Source organism: Protomyctophum parallelum (genome assembly GCF_964188405.1).
Source record: "Protomyctophum parallelum genome assembly, chromosome: 7".
NCBI lineage: Eukaryota > Metazoa > Chordata > Actinopteri > Myctophiformes > Myctophidae > Protomyctophum > Protomyctophum parallelum.
The window spans coordinates 12,396,085-12,420,455 of NC_139705.1; the positions used below are offsets into that span (position 1 = coordinate 12,396,085).

General features: G+C 43.2%; 1 protein-coding gene across 5 annotated transcripts in view; it reads left to right on the forward strand.

Moving 5' to 3' along the window:
* Positions 1-482: 482 nt before the first annotated feature.
* Positions 483-24,371, forward strand: part of kif1b (kinesin family member 1B) — an 88,393-nt gene continuing 64,504 nt past the window's right edge. For all 5 annotated transcript variants that reach the window (XM_083769172.1, XM_083769175.1, XM_083769173.1 and 2 more), the window contains exons 1-4: positions 483-783; positions 2,095-2,245; positions 23,102-23,178; positions 23,487-23,666. In XM_083769172.1, the coding sequence (XP_083625298.1) occupies positions 2,140-2,245; positions 23,102-23,178; positions 23,487-23,666 (363 nt within the window). In that variant the 5' untranslated portion in view covers positions 483-783; positions 2,095-2,139. The remainder of the gene's footprint in view (positions 784-2,094; positions 2,246-23,101; positions 23,179-23,486; positions 23,667-24,371) is intronic.

Here is a 24,371-nt window from a genome sequence, read left to right on the forward strand (position 1 = left end):
CAGGAGAAATGGTCAAATAAAATGAGTCTCCTGTCAAATGCAGGGTGTTGACATATCGAAACGTAGTTTTAGATGTAACTAATTCGGACGTCCCACATTCCTCTTGTAAACGTAGCAATGATAATAACTCGTCTAAACAAACATTGGTACTGTACCAACTATACCAACCAACGCACATCATGCTACTGTCCCGTCTGTCCGACTCCCACGCATAGATTATGGTCCCACGCACGCAGCCTGACGCAGGCCTACAATGGGCAATGGTTGTCTCCTCCTCGCGTCAGCTGTTGCCAGGCAACCAAATATAGCCTATCGCAGCGTGACCATCCTTGCTTTCAGACCATGGGACATGGACTACCGTGTCAAAACGACACCCTTCTCGTCAACGATCAGACATTGGCTCCTAGAACCATTCGTCACGTTTCATTGGCCCGCCGGGCTGTCAGTCAGAGCAGGGGAGAGGGGAGTTGACGTAATCTCTTCGGTAAATCAAGGCAATCTATTATCAATTCCGTTTCGCTTGTGTGTGCAGATAATATACGGCCGCCGTTCTATCACAACCGGGGAAATAAACTCGTCCAAAGAGTCACCCGATGCAGCGAAAACTCACCCGGTGGCGGACAATGCTGCTATGATGGGTGTTTTTCATCAAAGTGGACTTCATCATATTTTTTCCGCTCGCACATTCTGATAAACCACATTTGACGCCCACTAGTTTTTTCGCCTTGTTTTCCCAGTCATATGGTGTGTTCCTGTTTTCCTTCGTGAGAAGAATCTGCTAAAGTGAGTAAAAATGTAACGCTATTCTATTTTTTAAATGTTGTAAGAGAGCTTGGTGTTTACTCTGTGTTGGGTTTTAAGGAGTGCTTGGCTGTCCTGTCCCATTAGCCCGACGCCTTAGTTAAAATGACAGCTGCTCCCTCATATTGTTTATAACATGGAAAAAGACATTTAGCCTACATTTTTACATAATTGTTTACGCGTACAGTAATTGTCTGCTGCATGTCCCCGTGGTGGCGTAGATACTGCGTGCGGCGTTATTGTCTCCTGTTCTTTTATAGTCTGAACAGATACTGTACACGTTGAGGCCAAGGCTAAGGCTGTCTGACTGATAAAGCTTTGCTGACCAAAATCACGGTCCCCCAAGACATCCGTATCCCCACCCAGTCAGTCACTGTCACTGGGATGATGAGTGACATGTTTGTTTCACCTCTGGACCGAATAGTTACATTGTTTCATTGGTAATTGGTCCAGGCCTGAATGGAAACAATGTACTGTAGTGTATCAAAACCGTTTTTAAAGGGAGGGAGGGTGGTGGTGGTGGGGGGGGGGGGGGGTAGTGTTCTGGAAACAGCTATGGGGCCCCCATATTAATTGAGAGAGAGAGAGAGGGGGGGGGGGGGGGATATCACATTTGCTTTTATGCTTGGGACAACACTGTATAGGTATAGCAAGCAGGCCTGCCTAGCTCTCTCTCTCTCTCTCTGACTTTTGCCTACCAAATAGGGACCTGGGTAGATAGAATTTCATGGGCGTATGCTTTAGCAAGTATGGCTGTCTGACTGCACGGACATGATGAAAAATATAAATATGTGCTAATGATGGGACTCAAGAAGTACAGCTATATTATTAATTGTAAAGAAGAGAGAAGACATACTGGTAGTTGTATGATCAGTAGTTGCATGGCCATGGCATGCGCCATGCTGCTTATATTATGGGCAGGCATAACTGGCAGGCCATTTTCCTTTGAACACAAGGGAGATACATTGCACAGTTGATAAATACTTGTTGCCAGTATTTGAATGGTGGAAGATTTGCTTGATTTGTTGTTTACCAAAAGAAAAATAGCCTTGGTGCTCTTGGTCAGCCATGTTTGTTGTAGTAGGCTGTTATGAATGGAAATGGAATATAGGAATAAAGCTATGGTGGGACTTTAATGGAGCAGTTGCAGTTTAGAATGTAGTATGTACCCTAGGATGGACATGATTTATAAATTAGTTATAAATGCAAGCTGTGATGTTTATTCTGTTTGTTGTGTGTGAGCGTGTTGTCATGTTCTTCATGGAAACCCAAATGTTTTTATGCTTCTTGCAGGAAAGACATATTTGGAATCTTAAGTGAACGTCCTTGACTGCAACCATGTCTGGGGCGTCTGTAAAAGTTTGTGTTCGAGTTCGCCCCTTCAACTCCAGGGAGACGGGCAAGGACTCAAAATGTATCATTCAGATGCAAGGGAAGTCCACCAGTGAGTAAAACACGCACACGCACACACGCACACGCACACGCACACGCACACTACATAGTGACACTATTCTCAAAGTTTATACCCCCCTGCCGTGTAGTACGAATTCACTTCCGCACATCATATACGATCTCCTGCCTGCTCTTGCTGCAGGGGTCTCATTTGCTAACGGCAGAATGAGCAAACTGAATGGTGGACGGTTGAGGAACAAACAGCCTGAAAGGGAATAAAAGGCACACTGAGTGAAATTCCTCCTCCTTTTGAAAGGAGGTGCATGCCCGAGGAGTCTTCAGTGTGAGAAACGCTGAGTTGGTCCATTGTGGTCGACACAGAGGTCATCCCCAAACAGTCGTTTTGGGCCCCTCCCCCGTGCAGTGTTGCAGAATGCAATCATATTTAATGTAGTTTTTATATGTGGTTTTACCCATTTCTGTGGTTTGCACATATAGTTTGGCAACACACACTCCCTTTTCTGCACATAGCTCCATTTTAAGGTAACAGGGGGATCATGGGGCCGTTGCAGATCTTTTGGCAAAACTCAAATGTTGGCCATTTAAAAATATAATACATATTTCATTCAAATGAAAAAAAACATGGGAGAATAAGATCCAGCAATACAAAAATGCAGTTTAACCTTTGCAGATATTGTATCGTATTGTTTGATGTAAAGAAAATTACCTTACTTTATATTCAGTTGCAGTGTCAGCCAATGCAATTTGTCTCCCCTCCGACGGCATATCATCTGGATCGATGATTAAGATGGACGCTCAATAGATACACTTAATATGCAGCCCAGAGCTTGGGCTTCTTCTGATAACTTTCATGTTTTAATTATACTGTTGGATTTTACATATTTTACATGTGTGATATGGCTCCCCCCAAAAAATTAATCTAACTAAGAATAGAAAATTACGTGTTCCAAATGGGGACTTGATTCATTTAATTAATTCTGTCTTCAAAGCTCATGTTCAAATGAAAGAAAACAAAATCCATATTGTAATTTGCCTAGATACTTTCTTTGAAATTTAAATAATTAAATAACGGTGCAGTGCTTATACCTGCGACGTCCGATAAACAAACTCATCACTGTATAGCCATGAAAAAACTATTTGTGTTGGCTAAATGTGCCATGTGCTTCTGTGGTAATAATTGTATTTCTGTGAAAGGCCAAAGGGTATCTGTGGCAAAACAACACAGAGCTTACAGATGTTTTGTACAGATTCAGCCTGTTGGCCTGTTACTGTGAGTCTCTCTTGCCACTTTAAATGGCAAGCGTAGCTGACCCCAAACACATTGTTGTGTGTCTCATTAAAAGCACTGGATCAATACCATCTGCCTGACGTTGGGTTACCCTACAGACGTCAAATGACCCAATAACGAGACGGGGTCATGTTACGGCGTAGCCCCTATGTGGATCTCGGTTGTCACGTCATATGGCTGCTCTGACGTCAGTCAACCATGATGTATCTCTTGGCTTCTACTGTATGCATGTTTAGGCCATACGATTAAAGAAACAATGCGTTTTTTTAGGCCTGTTGGCAGCATTTGATCGGTCCAGCGGTTTGTAAGATTAGCCCCGGTCATACGGACACAAACAGACAGACAGACCCATTTCTATACGTCTCGCCTCCTACAGAGAGAGCCATGCAGTAAAACCTTTCCAGAGACCTTGTGAGAAACCTGTTCTGTTCTATTAAAACAGGATCCAATGTATGTTTGCCTGGGGCTTGTTCTTTCTGTCACTGGGATCATATCAGCCTCATTAGACTAAGCCCATATGAATCGAACATAAGATCAGGCCTCTCCTACCAGATATGCCTCACTTGTCCTTTATCTCTCAAACTCCTCCAAAGACTAGAGAAGCTTTCCGTCAAATCCCTAGTACTTTCGGGTTCATATAGCATCAGATCCCTGGGTTTCCATCATGCCAATGACACCCAGAGGTGCTGGAGAGTGACTTGAGGTTTGTAGCAGAGCTGCAGTAGAATATGCAGTGTTTTTTTTGTTGGGGGTAGTGTGTAAGTGAGGGGGAGAGAGAGAGGAGGCTGCAGTAGTGTCTACTCTGAGTCTACAGCACCTCCTCCTATCACATGGGCAGATTGCAGAGCAGAATGGGAGGCTGGCAGGCAGCCATACTCTTCCATTCATCAGGACTCTATTGCAGATGGTATGCTGAGAATGCTGTCTTATTAGCGGGATGAGAGATTGTGGTTCGCTCGTGTCATAATAAACACACACATGAACCTATGAACACACAGCCCAGATGATATGATGTGTTGTGACTTGTGAAAACATACGCTGTTTCTCTAAGTCAGTCACCTATGGTTTACTTACGTTACATGGGCCATACCCCTACTTCTGGTTCTTTCTTCTTCCAGCAGCTGTTTGTTCTGAAAGGCTTGAGACTGTCGAGGCTTGGGTGATGCATGGACATGATTCATACTTTTTTCATTTTTAAATCTATAATTTTACAGCATGATTTTGAATTTCAAAATAAGTAAGCCATTTTATGATACAGAATCCAATTTGGAATTTGCCATTTCCGACCTCGATAGTGTCTTTTGTCAGCCTAATGTTAGCCTGATGAAGGCTAGCATATGGGGCTAAGAGCTGTTCTGGTAGATTTGGTATGTTAAAATGTAGTTGCTTGGTCAGGTTGTACTGTAGATGCTTGGTCAGGTTGTACTGTAGATGCTTGCCGGCTGTGTGGATGAAGCCATGGCATTCCCCTCATTCTTGCCATGTGCTCAAGGACATGTTTTTGTTTGTGTATGTGCTGTCAGTGTACCTCAGAAGAACAAATATTGTGTTGGTGCAAGGGTAGTCACAGTCTCCACTGTGCATGAAGGACAGTGAAAGATAGCTCAGACACGGTAAATTGATTATCCAGTGTGCAGGAGAGGTGTCCAAGCCGGCCTCTAAGAACAGACTTGGAACTAAGTAAAGGCCTCTTTCAGCAGACACCCTCAGACATACCACAGCAAATGCAACTAACCAGCTGGGCTGTTGCGTTAGTAGTACTGCTCCTTCAAATGTGAGAGAACCCCACAACTTCAAAAGCCAGCCTTTATTAGGACCCTGATGTGGGCACCACATTGGTTATGTAATCCATGTGTTATGTTCCAACTATCAACCAATGCGCAGTTACTCATACTCGTATGTAAAGCCCAATGAGGCTAATGACCACATTAGTTGGTCCTACTGTATGTTACAGTATGTCTGTTATGTCAGGCCAACAGCAGTAGAACAAACCTGTGTAAAATTGGATGAACATTTTTGACACATTGTTTTGTTCATTGACCTCTTACATTATGGGAGATGATTCATCACCATGAGTAAGATATTGATGATCTTCATGTGACAAAGATTGAATATCGTTTATGGATGATATCGAGCTTAGCTAGTGCTGTGGATATGCCCAAAATGTAATATCCCAATATGTTTAACCTCAATGTCGATGTTGTGACTACCATATTTGTAAAATAGCCAACTACAAGCTCACAACACATTGCATTGCAATCAACTTGTTATGTAGCTTTCTTTTCTTTTTTTTTTTACATTTTAAAATATTAAAATGAATGATGTGATGTGTGGCACTTAGGGAAGGTCAGGTCACCTCTCAGATAAAATTCTGCTGAGTTTCCTCTCAGAGCCAGCTAAGTGAAAGATAAAGATGCCCTAAAGATCATCTGCAGAGGTGATCTTTAGGGCAGGATCGAACAATAAATGATGACAAAGTAATTGGTGTAATAATTATCTCCGCCAGGCTGGGAAGCGCCTCTTTTCATGCACTCTCCCAGTAGACCAAGGAAGAACCTCTGCCCCAAATCTTTCAAATCAGCCTCATGGCATTGGTGGCACTATAACAGATCGATTCACGTTTTGAACCATAGGTCGTGTCGTACAGTCAAAATATTTCCCCCCTGGATTAATTGGATCATGATGCAACTCCCCATGTAGGTCATGCCTATTTCCGCCTGACAAATTTCCCCCCCATTTAGCTTTTTTCTTTTTTGCAAAACACTTTTTTCTGCTAATCCTACAGATTACATTTTGTCTGTAGTCATGTGATCAAGGGTCTGCTACTGTAGATGTTTCATATTGCATTCTCATTGGCTACGATTGACTTCCAAAGTTTGTGGGCTGTGGGTAGTACTAGCCAACCTACCGGAGATCATAGGAGTGCACCTACTCTATCTAGTTAATCATGTTTTGATTTTGAGTTTATGCACTATGCAGGCAACGTGTCCCAAATTTGAACCTTTTAAACTTTTTCACAAATAGCCAATCTACAAGCTCACAATGCATCACAATGTTATGCTTTGAAGCTTGTAGATTAATATTAATATTTATTTGTTTGCTTATTTATTAAAAGTTATCTATCATAAGGTTGTTTCTTTTCTTTTTCTTCTATTTGTTTGCTTCTAAATTAAATGTTTTCACATAGAAACTTGAATCATATTTTAATTTCAGTTTTTTTTAAATTGATTTCAAGATTGGTAATCGTTGGGCTATCCATCCAGCCATCCGTCTTCAATCAACAGCTTATCCGTAGTCGGGTCCCGGGGGCAACAGCTCCACCAGAGAGCTTCAGACTTCCCTCTCCAGAGCAACATTAGTAACTTCCTCCTGGGGGATCCTGAGGCATTCCAAGGCCAGTGAGTCGATGTGATTCCTCTAACTGCGCCTTGGTCTGCCCCCTGGATCTCCTCCCAGTGGGACGTGCCTCGAGGACCTCCCTAGGGAGACGCCCGAGAGGCATCCTAACCAGATGCCCGAACCACCTAAGCTGGCTCTTTTCCAAGCGAAGAAGTAGCGACTCTTCTCCGAGTCTCTCGCGTGACTGAACTTATCACCCTATCTCTAAGGGAGATGCCAGCCACCCGTTGAAGAAAACTAATTTCGTCCGCGTGTATTCGCGACCTTATTCTTTCGGTCATGACCCACACTTCATGACCATAGGTGAGAGTAGGAATGAAGATTGCTCGGTAGACGGCAAGCTTTTGGCTAGGACTCTTCAAAATCGGGATCGCCATCGAACCCCCAAAAACGTGGCATCGGTTGGGCTTTAGTATTGATATTAAAAGTGGCATTTTATTTAACCATATTAAAAAAACATCCAAATCTATTTATTTTAGAAGTCCACTTGGGTCTGAGGCAGATGATGTATGCAAAAGTGGAATTTCGTCCCAACCCAAGTCATCATGACCAATAATTGATAACAATTTCTATAGCAAATCAGTCTGACTGATCAATAATCATGTTCAGCCCTACCTCATAGCCCTCCATGGGGTCATCCCCATATTCCCTGTTTACCATAGGGTTATTGTGAGCGGTGAACATGGATACAGTGACTCTCCCACCTCCATGATTGCATGTGTGAGTTAATGGTTGAGGGTCTCACTGTCACTGAAGAGCAAAGTGACCGGATAAGAAGACAAGGGCACATTGTGAGCAGGGGTTTTGCATGTGGAAGGTCCTCTTCTTGCCATTGAACTCTGTGTAGAGTTGTAGACAGACAGGGGTGATTGACCTGATTAAGACCAGTAATCCTCCTGCATGCCTCAGGTTGCCACGCCCTGCCCACTGTAATCCCACTGCTGACCCTTGTAGTTACACCAAGCCATGTACACTCAGGGTGTTGCATTCCTCACCGACTGATCGTCATGCTTGTGATTGTTTTGCGGCATGACACGTTGCGCACGCTAGTTGGTGATCATCAGAGAGATGCATTGCATTCCTGACTGACCGACATGATCTCACGCTTTGGTCTCGGCATAGCAAGTTGCATTTTTTTTTGTTCATTACTTAATTGGGAGAGTCAGGATAGTTGTTAGGATGGGATGATTTTTTAGATCTGTAACTTTAGGTCAAGAGTCAAGACACAATCCGGCCCATGTGCTGCTGTTTACTTATTTTTCTGCAAACCATTTATAACATGATGTGGTCTGCTGATACCATCAGCTGTTCTATCACCTGCAACTTCCTTGAAGTATGTTGTTCTTTGTATGTTGATCAGAAGCACATGATTTGGGATAATTTCTGCACTACAGGGGTGGGGTGATGTGCACATGATCTCATGATCCCATTTGCACTGTTTCAATGAAACACTGACTGTACACAGTCAACCTTTATCCAAATGAAGTCGGATATACAGTAGCTTTGTGTGTGTGTGTGTGTGTGTGTGTGTGTGTGTGTGCGCGTGTGCGTGTGCGTGTGCGTGTGATATCTATCTTCTGACCGTTTTCTGTCTGTCTTTATAAAGTAGGGGCAAAGCATGTTGTGACCTTGTAGATTGGCCTTTTGTCTGTGAAGAGATTTTGTGTGCAGTGAACAAAGGAGTGGACCAAGTATAGAACCCTGGGGACCTCAGTCCTAATTGAGTTAAACAAAGTTAAACATTGGTTTTACATGTCTTTGTACACATTTGTATTAATGCACTGTGGACTTTACTGTGTACCAGGAATAGGGTATGTCGTGGAATTCACTTGCCCAGGCAGAGGTCAGAAGGGTAAAGTGATAAATGCTCTCGCACATTGCTGTTTTTGCTCTCTAGCTGACCACACACTTTCACACTCCTCACTTGTGTTGACTTTTCACCACCCTCTCCATTTAGTTTCAGTTTACACATATCCGGGAAGCCAATGCTCAAGATATGCAGAGTTTTGTTACGACAGTACTCCACTTTAGATTGATTTCAGCCCAGCATCAATCCCGTGATGAGATAGGCTTGCTTGGTACTGTACGTGACAACTTTGAGATTGCATATGTCTAGCTTAATTTAGAATGAGCTCATAGAATCCAAAGAAAGTTGACCACCAATTATCCTAATATCTGCAGATTCTGCACTCACATACTTCAAACTTACAATGTAATTGTAGTTGACACAACAATCACCAGGTAGACCCTGTGCCAGGCACACAGGTGAAGTGGTTGGCAGGTAATTCACCACAGGGATCAGGGATTGGCAAGAGATGAGACAGAAATAATGAAAATATGTACAGTTCTACAAAACAGGTGGAGTGCATTACCTTTCAGATTGTACCGTATGTGCACCTGCTGGTGAATAAACCTACACGAATCCTCATGAAACTATGCCAGCTTACAGTTTACACTCTGCAGCCATGATTAATGATGCACCTTGAGATTTACAAAGTATTGTAGTGCTTTGGTCTGTAGTCTTTTGGTTATTTTGACAGTTATGATGAAGCTCATAGTTTGCATGTTAAGTAGGTAGCTGAGCAAGCATCACAAATGCATCACCCCACATTTGTATTTGAGATATTCTCCTATATTGTACAAACATCAGTACATACCCTCCAGTATTTTTTAGCTCACTATCAGTGCCTTCGGCTATTTAGTCTCTGCGTGCATTCGTTAGTGTATGACTGTGTGTGTATATTATATACACAAGACTGTGTGCACCTCTTTGCCAAAGATGAGGGGAGAGCAGAGGATATGATGATACGAGCTGGCTTGAAAGGGGGAGGAGGGTGAATTGTCGTAACAGCAGAGACGGTGAAAGTCGTGCACAAGCATGAGTCACGTGCGGCAGAGCGTGATTGGGGGGGCATCACACTACAGTGAGTGCACACAGCCGCCCAGACAGCCAGGAGTGATGGGATTTCAGTCACACCGTTCAAGGCTTAGAAAGCTGTGAAATATATACAGTTTTGCCAAAGGATGAAGCTGTTGTCTCTTTTTCATTGTCCTCTTGTGTGTGGATCTGAAGCACTGTCCAGTGTCCTTTACAGTAGATGGATGCACATTGGGATCTGATCCTAGAGACCTACACTTAGATTACAGTAGCTGCCAGCCTGCAGGAAGACAACCATATCCATTTGGTTTATTAATATTACTAAAGTGAAAGGCCAGCCTTGAGCCCACAACTCCTAAGTTATTAACTTTTACCCCACCTAAGAAGGTACAACAATATAATGCTAACAAGGAATTGGCAATTAATCGGTTATCACATTGGTATCGGCCGATATTGGCCTTAAAATGCAATATCGGTATCGGATCGATATCAAAATAGGATTTAATCAAAATCGCGAGACATGGCCAAAGCATTTCCGGGGGTCCACAGTCATAAATGCTGAGAACCCCTGCTCTATACCAGGAACGTTGTGGCCTCCTTGAGTGGCAGGATCCTATGCAACGTATGAAAGGGGAAGACATGCAATATTGATAAGGCGTCTGATAAGGCTGTACATCTTGCTCATACTTTATATTGTGTTTGTGGATAAAGATTGACCGGCTGCCTGCATACCAATGGATGTACAGTTAATGAAACTAATCGATTTAATAGATTATAAACAATATTCAGTTTTAATAAAAAGTAGTTATGTTTTTTATTTAGTATATTTAAAAAGAAAAAATAGATTTTAAAAAATACCGCAATCTACAAGCTCACTGAGTGCGCATTGCATCACAACACGATGTACAAGCTTACCTTGTACATTCGCTATTTTTGTGTGACACTGATAAAGGACATTCTAACTTATCATAAAAATCCATTTAGAATATTTTTGCATTGATAGTAAAACCCCCCCCCCCAAAAAACAAGCTTCTCGGTTATTCATTTAAGAAATAATTGGATATTTTCGCTGAGAAAATAATCAATAGTTGCAGCCCTACTGTTTCTAACACAGATACCAATACAGTGTGTTTTTCCTCTGTTGCTTTAAATCCCACTGTGCTCACAGCAGCAGCCCACATCCATCGCCACGCATCTCTGGCTTGATGATGCAAGCAGCGACTAAAGGCAGATAATGGTGCGCTTGTTCTGAGGTCATCGCGTTCCTCCTGGCTTCCTTCTCTTCTTCTGCACTTTGGCTCGTTACCCTCAGTGGGCTAAAATGGCTGGACTTTCCCATTGAAAATAAAGTGAATGCAGTTTTTTAGTTCGTTTTGTGTCTGCTTTTTTGTCCACTCGGACCAACACAGCACCTTGTTTCATTTCCTCCCACGGGCTGAATTCAGTAGTTAGCTGCTAAGGCCCTCTGTAGTCCAGGCACGAGCTGCATAATGTTGGTCACTGTGCTCACTTTGTATTATTCATGACACATGGTGGGGACTGGCTCGACTGGGGAAAGGGAAGTATTATTTAATTCATCAGACTAAATCATCATTTAATTCACCCAGTGGCACGATCTTTTCAGTCTTTTCAGTCTTATTTTGAAGGCTTACAGAATCACGATAACCCCCTAGTTTGACACGTCACATGCTACTTAAATAATAAAACTTGAAACTTGGATAATTTTGCCTATGGTGTGGTCACATATAACTGCCATTAAGCTACTGAATTGGTAGAGTTATCATACCAAAATATAAATCAGAGACATAGGAATACAAAAGTCACCTTAGGTGGTACCAAAATCTAGTTGACAATGTGGACCCCTGATCTTTCTGAAGTACATTTTTGTCATTGGCACAGATTAATACGTTGGATGAGCGTTCCCTCCCTTTGGTTCATTGAAACCTCTGTCGCATGCTGCTGTGCTGTGTTCATAGCATACCCTGCAGCTAATTGATAGGAGACACACACACACATGCACACACGCACGCATGCATGCACACACACCGCAAGCATCCACGTGTAACTCCGACACGCACGCACACAATGTCCCTTTACCGCAGAGACGATGCTAGATAAAGGGTTAGTCATACAACGGTGTCGTCAGTGGAGGATTAACCCTTTGTGGTTCCCGGTGGTACGACCCGTTCCAGTGCCCCACCGGGACCGTCTTGTCAGCGGGGGGAGTGGGATCTTGTAAAATTGTCACTTTACCGGCGCATTTCATCGTTTTAGAGCTCCATCAGTTGCCCTTGCTTCTAAATGTTTGCGTTTGCAGCAGTAGTTGGGTCTTCTTTACCTTTCTCCCTGCGTTTTGGTGCGACTTTGTAGATAGGATATCTTCAGAATTTTGAACATTTCCCTATTTCTTCTTTTTTTAAAGTATTCAAAGTATTCATATATTCTTATGCTAACAAGGTTTACATAAAGCAAGTGGACACTTAAAGGAGAATTCCATACTAAAAGGCTTTATTACCTTTCTTTGTAGTTGTTACGTCCCCATCAAAGAGGTCCAGGTGTTATTTTGTGCAAAAGCTCCTTATTGGCTATTTCCCCTACCATAAGCCCTAAATGAATTGCATTGAATTAAATGGGATGTATGGGGTGTTGTGCTAATTCGCTTATTTCCATCGCTCAAAATTATAATTTTTTTGTATCCTCTCTTCATAATGTAAATAATAACCCAAGCGGCACAGTTTACTACTTATTTCGATGGAAATAAGTGAATTAGCACAACACCCCATACATCCCATTCAATGCAATGCAATTCATTTAGGGCTTATGGTAGGGGAAATAGCCAATAAGGAGCTTTTGCACAAAATAACACCTGGACCTCTTTGATGGGGACGTAACAACTACAAAGAAAGGTAAGAAAGCCTTTTAGTATGGAATTCTCCTTTAAAGAGAGGCTATAGTTTCTGTACGTAGGCTAGTTGAGGAAATCCAGGTCACTGCTCAGTAAAATGGGTGCCTATTGTGAGAGGTGAATGTTAGGGGCTCTTTCCTCCCTTGTCCATAATGCCTGGTCCCACATCCAGCCATTCCACTTAAAGGTCGTATGATTGTAGCAGGGACGGATTTATACTGTGCTTGAGTTTTGGATGGGGTTTATCCATGTTTTCCAAATTTAAACTCAAATCATAAATAACTTTTACATGGCAGGTATTCCCAAGACTGGCCTTCTGTATGTAGAATGGTGGTTCTAGTCCATACCCATTTGGGGGTATGAGCACCCAAAGTATTTGTACACTGTATTTGTACAGCAATATGTCCCGTCTTTAGTAAAAACCTACTTGAGTTGAGTTTGCGCTCTTCTCCCCTCTTCTCACCCTCTCATCCCTCTCTCCCCCTCTGTCACTTATAGTGGGCTCCTGCCCAACTTCATTTTAGGAATGAGATCTCTTGTCTCGGCCTGGCACTAGCGTTGATGGACAATTTATACTGCAGTGCATTGGCTTATGTCTGGAAAAGCTTTCCAGGACAAGTAGGCCCTATCTAGTTTTAAGTGCTGGCTATAGTGGAGTTAAACAGCTGCAGAAGTTCACATGCACGTGCCTGCGTGCGTAGTGTTAATTTTTTTAAATGATTTCTTTCCCTGACTGATTACATTACCTTTTTGCCTCCAATGCATGGCTTTTGAAAATTATGTCATATGGCAGCCAAGTCTATGGACTTTTAATGTTTACATTGACAACGTGAGACTTCATGTGGCCAATATAAATACAGTGAGCGCATCTCACTTCACAGTACACTGATTTTTAGCCCCTCCATACAGCTTTTGTTCCCACGCGTCTCAAATTCAAAATTTGTCATTGACAATGAAAGGATAAATTAGGTCAGATGTCCGCTAAATATGGTGTACATTTTACCCACCAATTGGCAATCACATAAATTCAGTTTATCATGAGATGATGTATGATGATGCATAATGATAAGAGCGCCCCTCACTTCACACAGGTGTGATTTTTAATATTGTACCCTCTCATGTTGAGAAGAAAAGGTCTTTGTTCTACTATTAAACCAGACAGATTTTCAGCTCAAATACACATTAAATATTCCTTCCATTTCATTCATGTAAAATCTCTAGCATAGTGCCTTTTGTGAACAGCTTGGCATAACATGGGTGTTATTTTTAAGCTGCGAAATGCCCTGTGATGCTATGGAAGCGCAACTATAGCTCTCAGGGCCCCTTTTGTCACATTGGATGTGTTTGAATGATCTTTGATGCGGGATTCTTGGGACTCAAACCCAAGACATGCTGTCAGGCTAGATTACCAGACTAGTTGCCTGGGCTGCTAGGCCGGCCCGGGCCAGAATGCCCTTTTTTGAAGGAGGACTGACTTTCCTCCATAGCTGTGAAGCTGACATCTAAGTTCATAGGATGCACACGCACGCACACGCACACACGCATGCACGCGCGCGCACTCACACTCACTCTCACTCACTCTCACACACACACACTCACTCACTCACTCTCTCACACACACACACACACACACACACACACACACACACACACACACACACACACACACACACACAGAGTAAAGGCCCCTGGATTTGCTGTGAATTATCATTCAGAGTTTTGTTATCATTTCACTTTCAGCTCTGATTTCCTTTCAGTCTTGTGCCATGCAGGCTTTAACTCTACGTGTCAACACCTGAGAGACAGCCTAATATCCCTCTCGCTTTGTTGCAGACAGCGCTGTGTTTGTTTAGCTTGTGAATGGAGCCCTGCTGGCTTAGCATGTTCTCTGTCTCTCTCTCTCTCTCTCTGTCTCTCTCTCTGTCTCTGTCTCTCTCTCTGTCTCTCTCTCTGTCTCTCTCTCTGTCTCTGTCTCTGTCTCTCTGTCTCTCTCTCTCTCTCTCTCTCTCTCTCTCTCTCTCTCTCTCTCTCTCTCTCTCTCTCTCTCTCTCTGTCTCTCTCTGTCTGGTAGCTTCTAGAAGCCTTTCTATGGCCCCTGTTGTCCTGGCCAGCAGCGAGGCTGTGTAAATGGCTAATATCAGGGGGGGTCACTCGGGTTTGCCAGCTAGCTATCAAAATGTACCAAAGCCTGGGAGCCGCGTTTGTTGAGGCAAGGAGTGTGGCGGAAAGGTTGTGCGGCTGAAACCTGCCCATTCCTTCCTGTCACTGACAGTCTGTCGGCATGTGAAGCGCCAGCTGCCATCTGCTGCTGCTGTTGTATAAATAGACGGTGTACGTACGGATGGAGCAGCTGGCCAGCAGGCCCAAGCCGCTGCAACCTTTCCCAGTGGTTTGGACTGAGCCAGCTATTGACAGACAACTCCACCTAGCCTAATAGCCTTGTGTCCTCTGTGATAGGGATATCTCTGAAAGGAAGTGTTGTTATGTAGGGCTAATAATATTAGCGTTAGCTAACCCATATACTGTGTAGGCCATTATGGTCATGACTTATAAGTGCATTATCCTCTTTCAAGTTGGCGTACCTATTTTGAGCATGTCGTAGGCAAGAAATTATTACGAAATTGGTGCTTAACTATGTAAATTGATTTAGCGAATGAAATGTTATTTTGTCCAATCTGAATAGGCATAATACAAAATATTGTGTTACTGATACTAGTCCTTACCCCACATTATGTACAGTGTGGGTAATGCGATTTAATAGATAATTTTGTCGATGTATGTATTTTGAGGTGTAATAAGTCTGGTGTCAGAGGCACTTTTGGAAATATAGGCCCCTACCACTGATTTTGCTAGGCAATTACAATGTCATGTGCAAGCCAGTGCCAATTGGGGTGGCTGTATCTGATCTCCCTGCTCTTACTGAGGTTGGACACGAGTCACACAACATTTGACACACCTGAAGGTCAAAATTCAGGTTCTCCCAAGAGCTACCAGACAGGCTCTATTAGCTCAGTGGTAAACCCTTCAGCAAGTGTGCACAGTAGACCTGGGTTCAGATCCGGGGGGCAGATGACTAGTTTTACTAGTTGTATAGGTTTACCTTGAAGGTTTCTGCCCACTTGCAGAGGTTTACCTAAGGTGGAGGTTTGACAGGAAATTGTGCTGCTGACTTCATGCAAAATGCTCCTTCATAGAAAGTTTAAATTGTTTTTGTATTATTTTATGTTTTAACTTTTTGTCATTATTATTATATAACACATTAGAATACTGGGGATGCATTAGCAACATCACGTTGTTATTAGAGCACTTACCGTTTTTTCTACATCTTTTATTTCAGCCTGTGGACAAACGTGTGTGTGTGTGTGTGTGTGTGTATATATATATTATTTTTAATATAAAGTAATCAAATGGTTTAGGGCTACATCCATGTAAAAGGGGTCATTGTCCTTGAGGGAGGGGAATGGGCCACATAAAGGCTTGTCATAACAGATTACCTAATGTGTTTTGCAGGCTCTGTAGTCAACTGCAATACCCTGCATTCAACGCATTGTTCTGGTGTCTTCCTGTGCCTTTACCCCCTCCCTCCCTCTCTCCTGTTAGAAAGGGCGAAATGACGTGATCAGCTTTCTGAGTGGAAATGGACAATTCATCCAGGGGTGGGAATTCAGCGCCTCCCCCTAGAGTTCCAATAATTACTCTGTCTGAAGTAATGGCACAACTAATGTAATGCCGAAATACTATGTACTGCTGTTATCATTAATAGGATTAAACTTTGTCATGGTCTGACGTCTGGTCCTCCCTGTGGGTAGTGGGTACTGTCCCCGGTCTGAGCTTAGGAATATTAGTTTCAGCTGTGACGATACAGCTCCCCAAGCTTACAAAACGCTTAACCATGCTCCGAAAGATCCAAGCTTTTTGGCAGGAGCGGTCCCCATTCTTTATTTTTTAATGTTTTCCCCCCATAGCTATTGTTTTAGGTTGTGCTCTCGAATCCAGGTCGAATGCAGGGTTTACTGCACTTGGTGCATGCATATGTGTGCTGTATCCAAAGGAGGTAATCCATATAGCGCATGCCTCAGTTTCTGTTTTGGAGATGTTGGGTTTGCTGTGTTTTGGCTGCAGCGGTCTCAGCTGTTTGTCGAATTGTGCAGCAGTGCTCAGACGCTACTTTTAGCACTTCAGCGTTGAGTGGTCAGTGAGAACTCTCCGACACCTGTGCTGCATGGCCCTGACAACCCAGCCTTCACGCAGGCTCTTGGCAAACAGACTGGATGTAACATGTGGAGAGTGTGTGTCCGTTCAGAATGTGCCCTGTAAACTCTTTCTGTTTCCTCTTTAAGATGGAGGAATGGTATTAATGTTGCTTGGGTGAAGCTAAAATCATCTGTTCATGTTAAGCTCCTGCTCCTGCTGCACCAGCCATTGGTAAACTGTGACGTAGGTGTGTGCAGTTATCACAGCATGTCAAAATAGATGATATTGAGCTCTAGAGAGGCCGAGAGAATTCACCAAAGATATTATATGGTGCCTACGGTGAACTGTTACATCACACTGCTGCACATATGCACACAGACCCCAGGGAAGCAATTAAAATTCCTCAGCCTAGCAGAAAGGGGCACATATGGTAATGACGATGCTGCACAGATATTATGTGATTGAATGTCTGGTTCCTTGCAGCATTTGAGACATTTGCTCTGCTTTCTTTTGTTCTTAAATATGCAATTTATTAAATGAATCTTTGCACAGTCTGTGACGTAGGGCAGTGCTCTGAGTTGTAGCTATTGATCGACTCAAGCTAGACAGCGAGCACTTTAGAGTGTTATTGGAGAAGAGAGGCAGACATTTTCAGCCATTTTAGGCCCCACTTGCCTGTTAGTTTCACATGAATGGGGGTAGCTTTTAGTCCCCATCTGGTGCTCCCAGACATTCTAACAAACCAATTACTAGGGGCATAGTTTTCACATTGTCCTTGCGATGAAGGCCTGGACACAAAATGTCTGCCAGGCACATCCAGCTGTGCGTTGTTCTTGAGATAGCAGGATGTGGTTAGTTAACTGGTATCCACCCATCCTTGAAATGGAGAGCTCCTGTGGATTCCAGGCACCTTATTGGCCAGGAAAGAGGAGCTGATCTGATCATCCAGGTCGCTGGGGATGGGGAAGGATAAACATTTGACATCTCCCCCCCTCATCATAACCTGCCACCCCACAGAGCCAGGATGATGGAACAGCAGCTTGCCTCTGGCCTGACAGACGCGTCGCGTGTTCGAGTCTCATTCATGAAGGCATTTGCTGCATGTTTCTCCCCTTCTCTCTCTCTCTCTCCCTCTCTCCCTCTTTCCTGTCTGTCTGTCACTGTGACTATCAATAAAGGCACAAAAGCAAAACATAAACTAAAAAAGAAAGAAATCATCCATTAAGTGAAAGGGAGATAAGAGTTGTAACATAATGACCTCATGATGTCTCTCTGTTCTCATGGCTGAATGAAGTTTAGGCTAGACAGAACCTGGTATAGGACCATTCAACTAGTACTTTATTTCAATGAAAGAATCTTGATAAACAAAAGTAAGGAAGAGACTCCGGTATTCACGCACAGCTATTTATTTATGGGTGTTTTTATTCAACTACTACTCTTGCGTTTATCACAAAGAAATAAAAAAGGTTTTAATACACAAGAGGTGCATATATTTCGTACTCTGTATTGAGATGTACTTTCCTGTGCTTTGCTTTCTGCAAACTGTTAATTAAGTATTCTGTATAGGCCTATAAGACAACAATGTTGAATTTAGAAGTTTAATTTAATGTCTGACAAATAAATCCTGATTCCGTGGTCGTGTGCCTTTTGCGGGTTTTGAGGATTTGGAATTTAGTAATGATCAAATATAAATAATAAATAAATGTTTTTATCACTGATTATGATTCATATAGCTGGATGTAAATGATCCTCCTTTATTCATGCACATTAGTGCAGTAAGTATTGAGGCGAGAGACAACAGAATGCAATGTGCTGCATCCCCCCCCCACGTGTGTCACGTTGAGGTTGTTATGGCAACCGGAATCTGGTCGCATACCTGTTGCCATGGTTGAGAAGGGCAGAGTGACGGCGTTGCTCATTAGGCACAAGGATGCGTTTGCCATTTTAACACACAAGATGTAATTCTACGTGGAATATATCTATTAACATTGACAGCTTGTGCAAGTTTTTGATTATCTTATAAGAGAAATAAACACAGTGTGTGAGTTAAATTACTTAAGATTGTTTGAGACAGAGGGACAAAGTAGGTGAGCCATATAATATGGATCACTGTCACAAACAAGGCCATTTGGATCTGGTTTATTAATGTCTCAACTTCACACACCAGCTCAGTGGGCTTGTAGTTAGAGTGTCTGCCCTGAGACTGGGAGGTCGTGATTCGTTCCCTGGCCGGGTCATACCAAAGACTCAATTCAAGACTGAAATATGGGACCCAGCTCCCTGCTTGGCACTCAGCATCAAGGGTTGTATTGGGGGTAAGTGCCTGCGACATACTAGTGTCATGTCCAGACTAGTGTGTACTTGTCCAGGGGGTGTACATCAAACTGCCTCACGCTACAGAAACAGGAGATAGCAGGCTCCTGCCCTATGGGCCTCATGGCTCGGCAAGGCTTCACACTGATCAAGGCCAGTTGGCCGAAAACATTCGGTGGCGATTGACAGTTAAGCGAATCAAATAACGAAAATTGTTGATCTACTGTACAAGCTCACACAACGCATTACATTATGATCAATCTGCTATTTTGCTATTTGTGAAAATAAAATAAACTAGAAAAGTGCAGATCCCCGCTAGCTAGGCCACCATGAGGCCCATTTGAAAGAGTTAGACGACTAACACACACCAGGTGGTCAGAGCGCAGTGGCATAGCTACAAAGATGTGGTCAGAGTCCAATTCAGACCTTTCTGTTTCACTCTTCAATGTTTTATAATAGTTTTGCAGTTAACTTTCAGAGGCACTGTGCTGTTCGATCAAAGAAACATTTATTTTACTTTTATTGGCGATACAGATACACAGCAATACACAGTGGGTAAACGAACAACGAAACTAACTCCGTAAAAACACACACAAATTGTGAATGCGGGGAAACAAAAAGACTGGAACAAAAAGTAATAACCACCCTCCATTTATCGTGATGGGTTAATGCATTCATTTTGTCATGTCACAGTACTTTTTTAAGTCCTTGCTCCATGGTGCACTTTTTTAATAGACTTATAAAAGACCTGTTCCTATGACGCACAAGCAGATGGACAAGGAGGCAGCTATCTGGGGCCAGATGCGTTCATGCCACGTCGTGAGCATGAATCACCACAGAGCGGATGTGTACATTCACAGACGCAGCCTGCACAGCAACCAGTTATCCTTGTATTGATTGCTAGTATGTAGCGAAGCCGCAGGGACCCATTTCACACTACATTGACATTTTTTGGCCTTTAGTTGACATTCTTATCAAGATTGACACATAACAAGGGCAGTCAAATAATAAGCCTCAATTTCGACAAAATGACGAGCAGCCAACAGGTGTGTAGTACGCATCAGAGCCGCAATGCCCCGGCCGACCGTATTCCTAAGAATCACAGTTTGTACTGTGGGAGAGCGGCGTTAAGATGGGTTTTTCTTTTGTGTCACAATCCTGTCCCACATTATTCCCATAAAAAATAAACCCCCAGTTCCTTCGTTCCACTTCTTGCCTCCCCCGCAAGTTTGAACGGAATATTGGCTGGGTGGACCGCACAAAATGTGTTCCAAAATATTGAAGCTCATGTCATGCTGTATTGGCGCGTAGCCCTGTTTCCTATTGTTAGTTTAACTTGTCGTGGGCATACTGTACGGTATACCAACTGTCCCAGTGTCATGGTCAAACCAGTGTCCTTCATGTCCCCATCTATGCTGCTGGCACAGGAAACCTATCTGATCATCAGCCAGGTTCCACTGCTGGGCGATGGAACAGAGCTTAGATAGCCCTGCTCTCTCATTAATGATGATTGTTCCTGGAAAAGGGAATAAGGGCGTTAGTAACATAAGTACTACATTTCTACCTCACCCCCTCGCTCCAGTTTCCCTTTAGAGGCAGGTCAGAGGTGAAATGGGGCTTTATATAGACCCCCGCCCCCTTCTCTCGTTGTCTATCTGTCTCCTCTTCCAGTGCCCAAAATGGAGTTGCTGCACCACTTGGTGGGGGTGCAAATACAGTTTTTTACCTGCGCCAGGTTGCATTATAGCTTCCTACCAAGATTAGAATTTCGTCGCAGCAGCAGCTGCCATGTTCATCACATATTCAAACTGGAGCAGCAGTTGGCATTCAGGTTTCTGAGGACACACTGTGCTTCTCTGTCAGCATGTGACCCATGGAGGGCGATATGCAATCCCCTGCTCTCCGCATCCGCTGCATTATTGATCAGTGCGTTGAAATCCTCTGAACACACACACACACACACACACACACACACACACACACACACACACACACACACACACACACACACACACACACACACACACACACACACACACACACACAGTCACTCACTCACTCTACACAAGGAGGCATCTCTTTGCAAAATGCTCTCGAGCCCCCCTTTAGCTCAAGGAGGGAGCCACAGACCTGCGCTTAATTGGTCCTTTGACGATGCAGGACATTTGCATATGTAAGAGCTAATTATTGCTTTGAGGATGTGATTTCAGAGATTATGTTGGAAAGCGCTGAAAAGGCTGTAAAATGCCCTCGCAGAGTTCCCATAGCTGTGATTTGATTCCCGCATGTAAATTGGGCTGTGGGGTTTTTCCCTCGGTTTCTATTGCTGGTCTGTTTAGATGGTTGCTATGTCCTGGGCACGCCCGTTACTTCAGCCATGTCTGTTCCTTTTTTTTCCACTCACCCTTCCACTCCATCTCCTCCTACGCCACCCCCTTCTGCTCTGATGGTGGAGGTATGCATTTGTCTAGCTGGCCCCAGCCAGCTCTTTGAATTGGCCCGAGTGCAAGGCAGCTTTAGCCAACTCGGGCACAGTACTGTCAAGGGATATGGGTGTTGAGTGTGTACTGTATGTGTGGGTGGGGGGGGGGGGGAGACAACTAAAGTCTAGAAAGCCCTTACAGTACAGTCATTCCTTTGGCTGTGTGCGTCTCCCCTTTCCTTTCCCTGTTCCCCCCTGTTGCCGATACCACCGCAAAGGCTTAGCCTGCTCTTGGTGTGGAAAGCTGGGACATCTGTGTCGGTGGGACCAGCGAGCATGCTTGAAAGGGATGACATGCCAGACATGGCTGCAGATTGTTGTTCATTAAGAAATGTCTGTGTGGGCCATAGGGAACGGCTGGGGAGAGCAGGAATGTCGTGGTGTCATCGTCATCATCATGTCATGTGCACGGAGGACAGAACAGGTGATGGTTGGTTGGCCAGGGAGGGAAGGGTACATGCTTTACCATCCATGAACTATCACTGTTCTGTTGTCTAACCACACAAACCCTATAGCGCCCCTATTTTGGGTTGAAGTTTTCGCGGAAAAAACAGATCCACAAGCTTGCAATGCGCCACGCTTGTAGATCGGCTATGTGTTCACTGAGAGGATTTGGTGCGGCGGAGGAGTAGTTGGTGACAGTGTATGTAGAACCTTGTGGGTCTTATGTGGTTAAAATGCAGTGCTTTTGTAGTACACAGATCAAGGACGAAGATGGTGATTACACACAATCACACATGCATGCTTAGTTGGCTTTCAATTCAGTCTTTCCCGTAGCATCCTAGCTGATAGTGTGTTCACTGGGGGGGGGGGGGTCTTTTGCTGTTATTTGCTTTTAAAATCATTTTAAAAAAATCATACTTTGGTGGCTGGCCCCACCACACAATAATGCATTTATGGGAGACACTAATGGAGGAAAGTAAGCTTGCATTTGGTCAATGGTCTGTGTCACTTTTCGTTCCAAATATTATCTGTGTTGGTGCTGTGATTCACTGCACAGGAAGTATTTATATAGACAGCCATGTTTGAATGGCATGTTGTGATTTGTCCATGATGTACAACTATGGAACTATATTTATGGCTCATTTACAAATCCAGTCGTTGAATAATGTTTCCTCAAAGATTTCATCTTCAACTAAATGTGTCATATCCTGGCAATGTATGTGTTAATCCTTTAATAAACTGAAATAATAAAACAAAGAAAAGCCTATGACAAATGAAGACCGTTACAGTTCGAAAAATGTTGGTTGAATAAAGTGCGTGGATCTCCCCCTTTTTTTTTAATCTAAAAAAAACGCCTATGGTGGCACAAAATCACTGTACATTGTGCTCCAAGTTAAACTGGAAATAAAAGGAAGTGGCCGTTATCTTATCTTCACACAATGGCCAAATGTCAGTGGTAACATGTATCTGTTTCTTCTCCAACAGTCATTCTCAACCCCAAACAACCAAAGGAACCAGCAAAGTCCTTCAGCTTCGACTACTCCTACTGGTCACACACTACGGTGAGCCTCTGCATATTCAGAATTTCAGATTCTAAACAAGCGTCTGACAATACTGACTGAGTTTGAAAGGGCCGATTCCAAAAATGTATTCTGAATCCTAAAAGTTTTCTGAAAAACATATGTTGCTATATCCTGTCATGTCATGTCTTAATAATGTTGTCTTAATAAAAGAAATAGCAGATGAGTTTGTATATCTGTTTTTTTTTCAATAGCCAAAGTATGAAATGACACGGATGCTTTCCCAGTTTGAATCGGTTCAATAAATCTATATATATTTATTTAATCATGCATTTCCATCTTTCCCACAGCCGGAGGACCCCAGCTTTGCATCACAGAACCTGGTGTACAATGACATTGGCAAAGAAATGCTGCAGCATGCCTTTGAAGGCTACAATGTCTGCATTTTCGCTTACGGACAGACAGGATCTGGCAAATCTTACACAATGATGGGCAAGCAGGAGGAGGGACAAGAAGGAATCATTCCCATGGTAAGTATAGGCCCCTTTTAGGCACAGGAACCTTCCCTGAAGCTCAGGAACTGTATGTTGTTCTATCTCTTGGTTCCTTGGACATCATTTCTGGGACAAAGGTAGTATAGTTTTGGAAGTATAGGGATGGAGCTATTAGCATTGAACGTCGGTCAAGTGCTAGCTCTTGCTTGGTGATAAATGTTTAATAAACATAAATGTGATAAACATGTGCCTTGTTTATAAAATGGATAAACAGAATATTAAAAAGAACATTTTAAAATGCTCAATCCGGAAAAAGAATATTGTACTAAAACAACAACCCAGGAACACCACATTTTGGCAGAAGTCAATGTTTATTACCAGTAAGGAGGAGGAATAATCCTAGGTTTGCATCTGTTTGCTTAGAATCAGTTTCCATAGAGAGGAAAAGGCTTAACTTGAATTATTAATTACGTCATCATTTGGCAGTTGATGTGTCTATGACCAGTAAGGTGTGCATGAAAGTATTTTAGCATGACCCGAAATAGACACGGCTGCAGATCATGTAGGTCTACCAACGATTCCAGCCCAGGAGTGTATCAGCAGCTGACCGAATAATACGACATACTGTAATACTCAGAATGACCCCATTCAGATCCCTTCAGAAACTTGCATTCAACACCCACCCCTGAAGACTCCTGTCTCCTTGCAATCTACACTGTCCGGTGTGGTCGTTTAAGACGA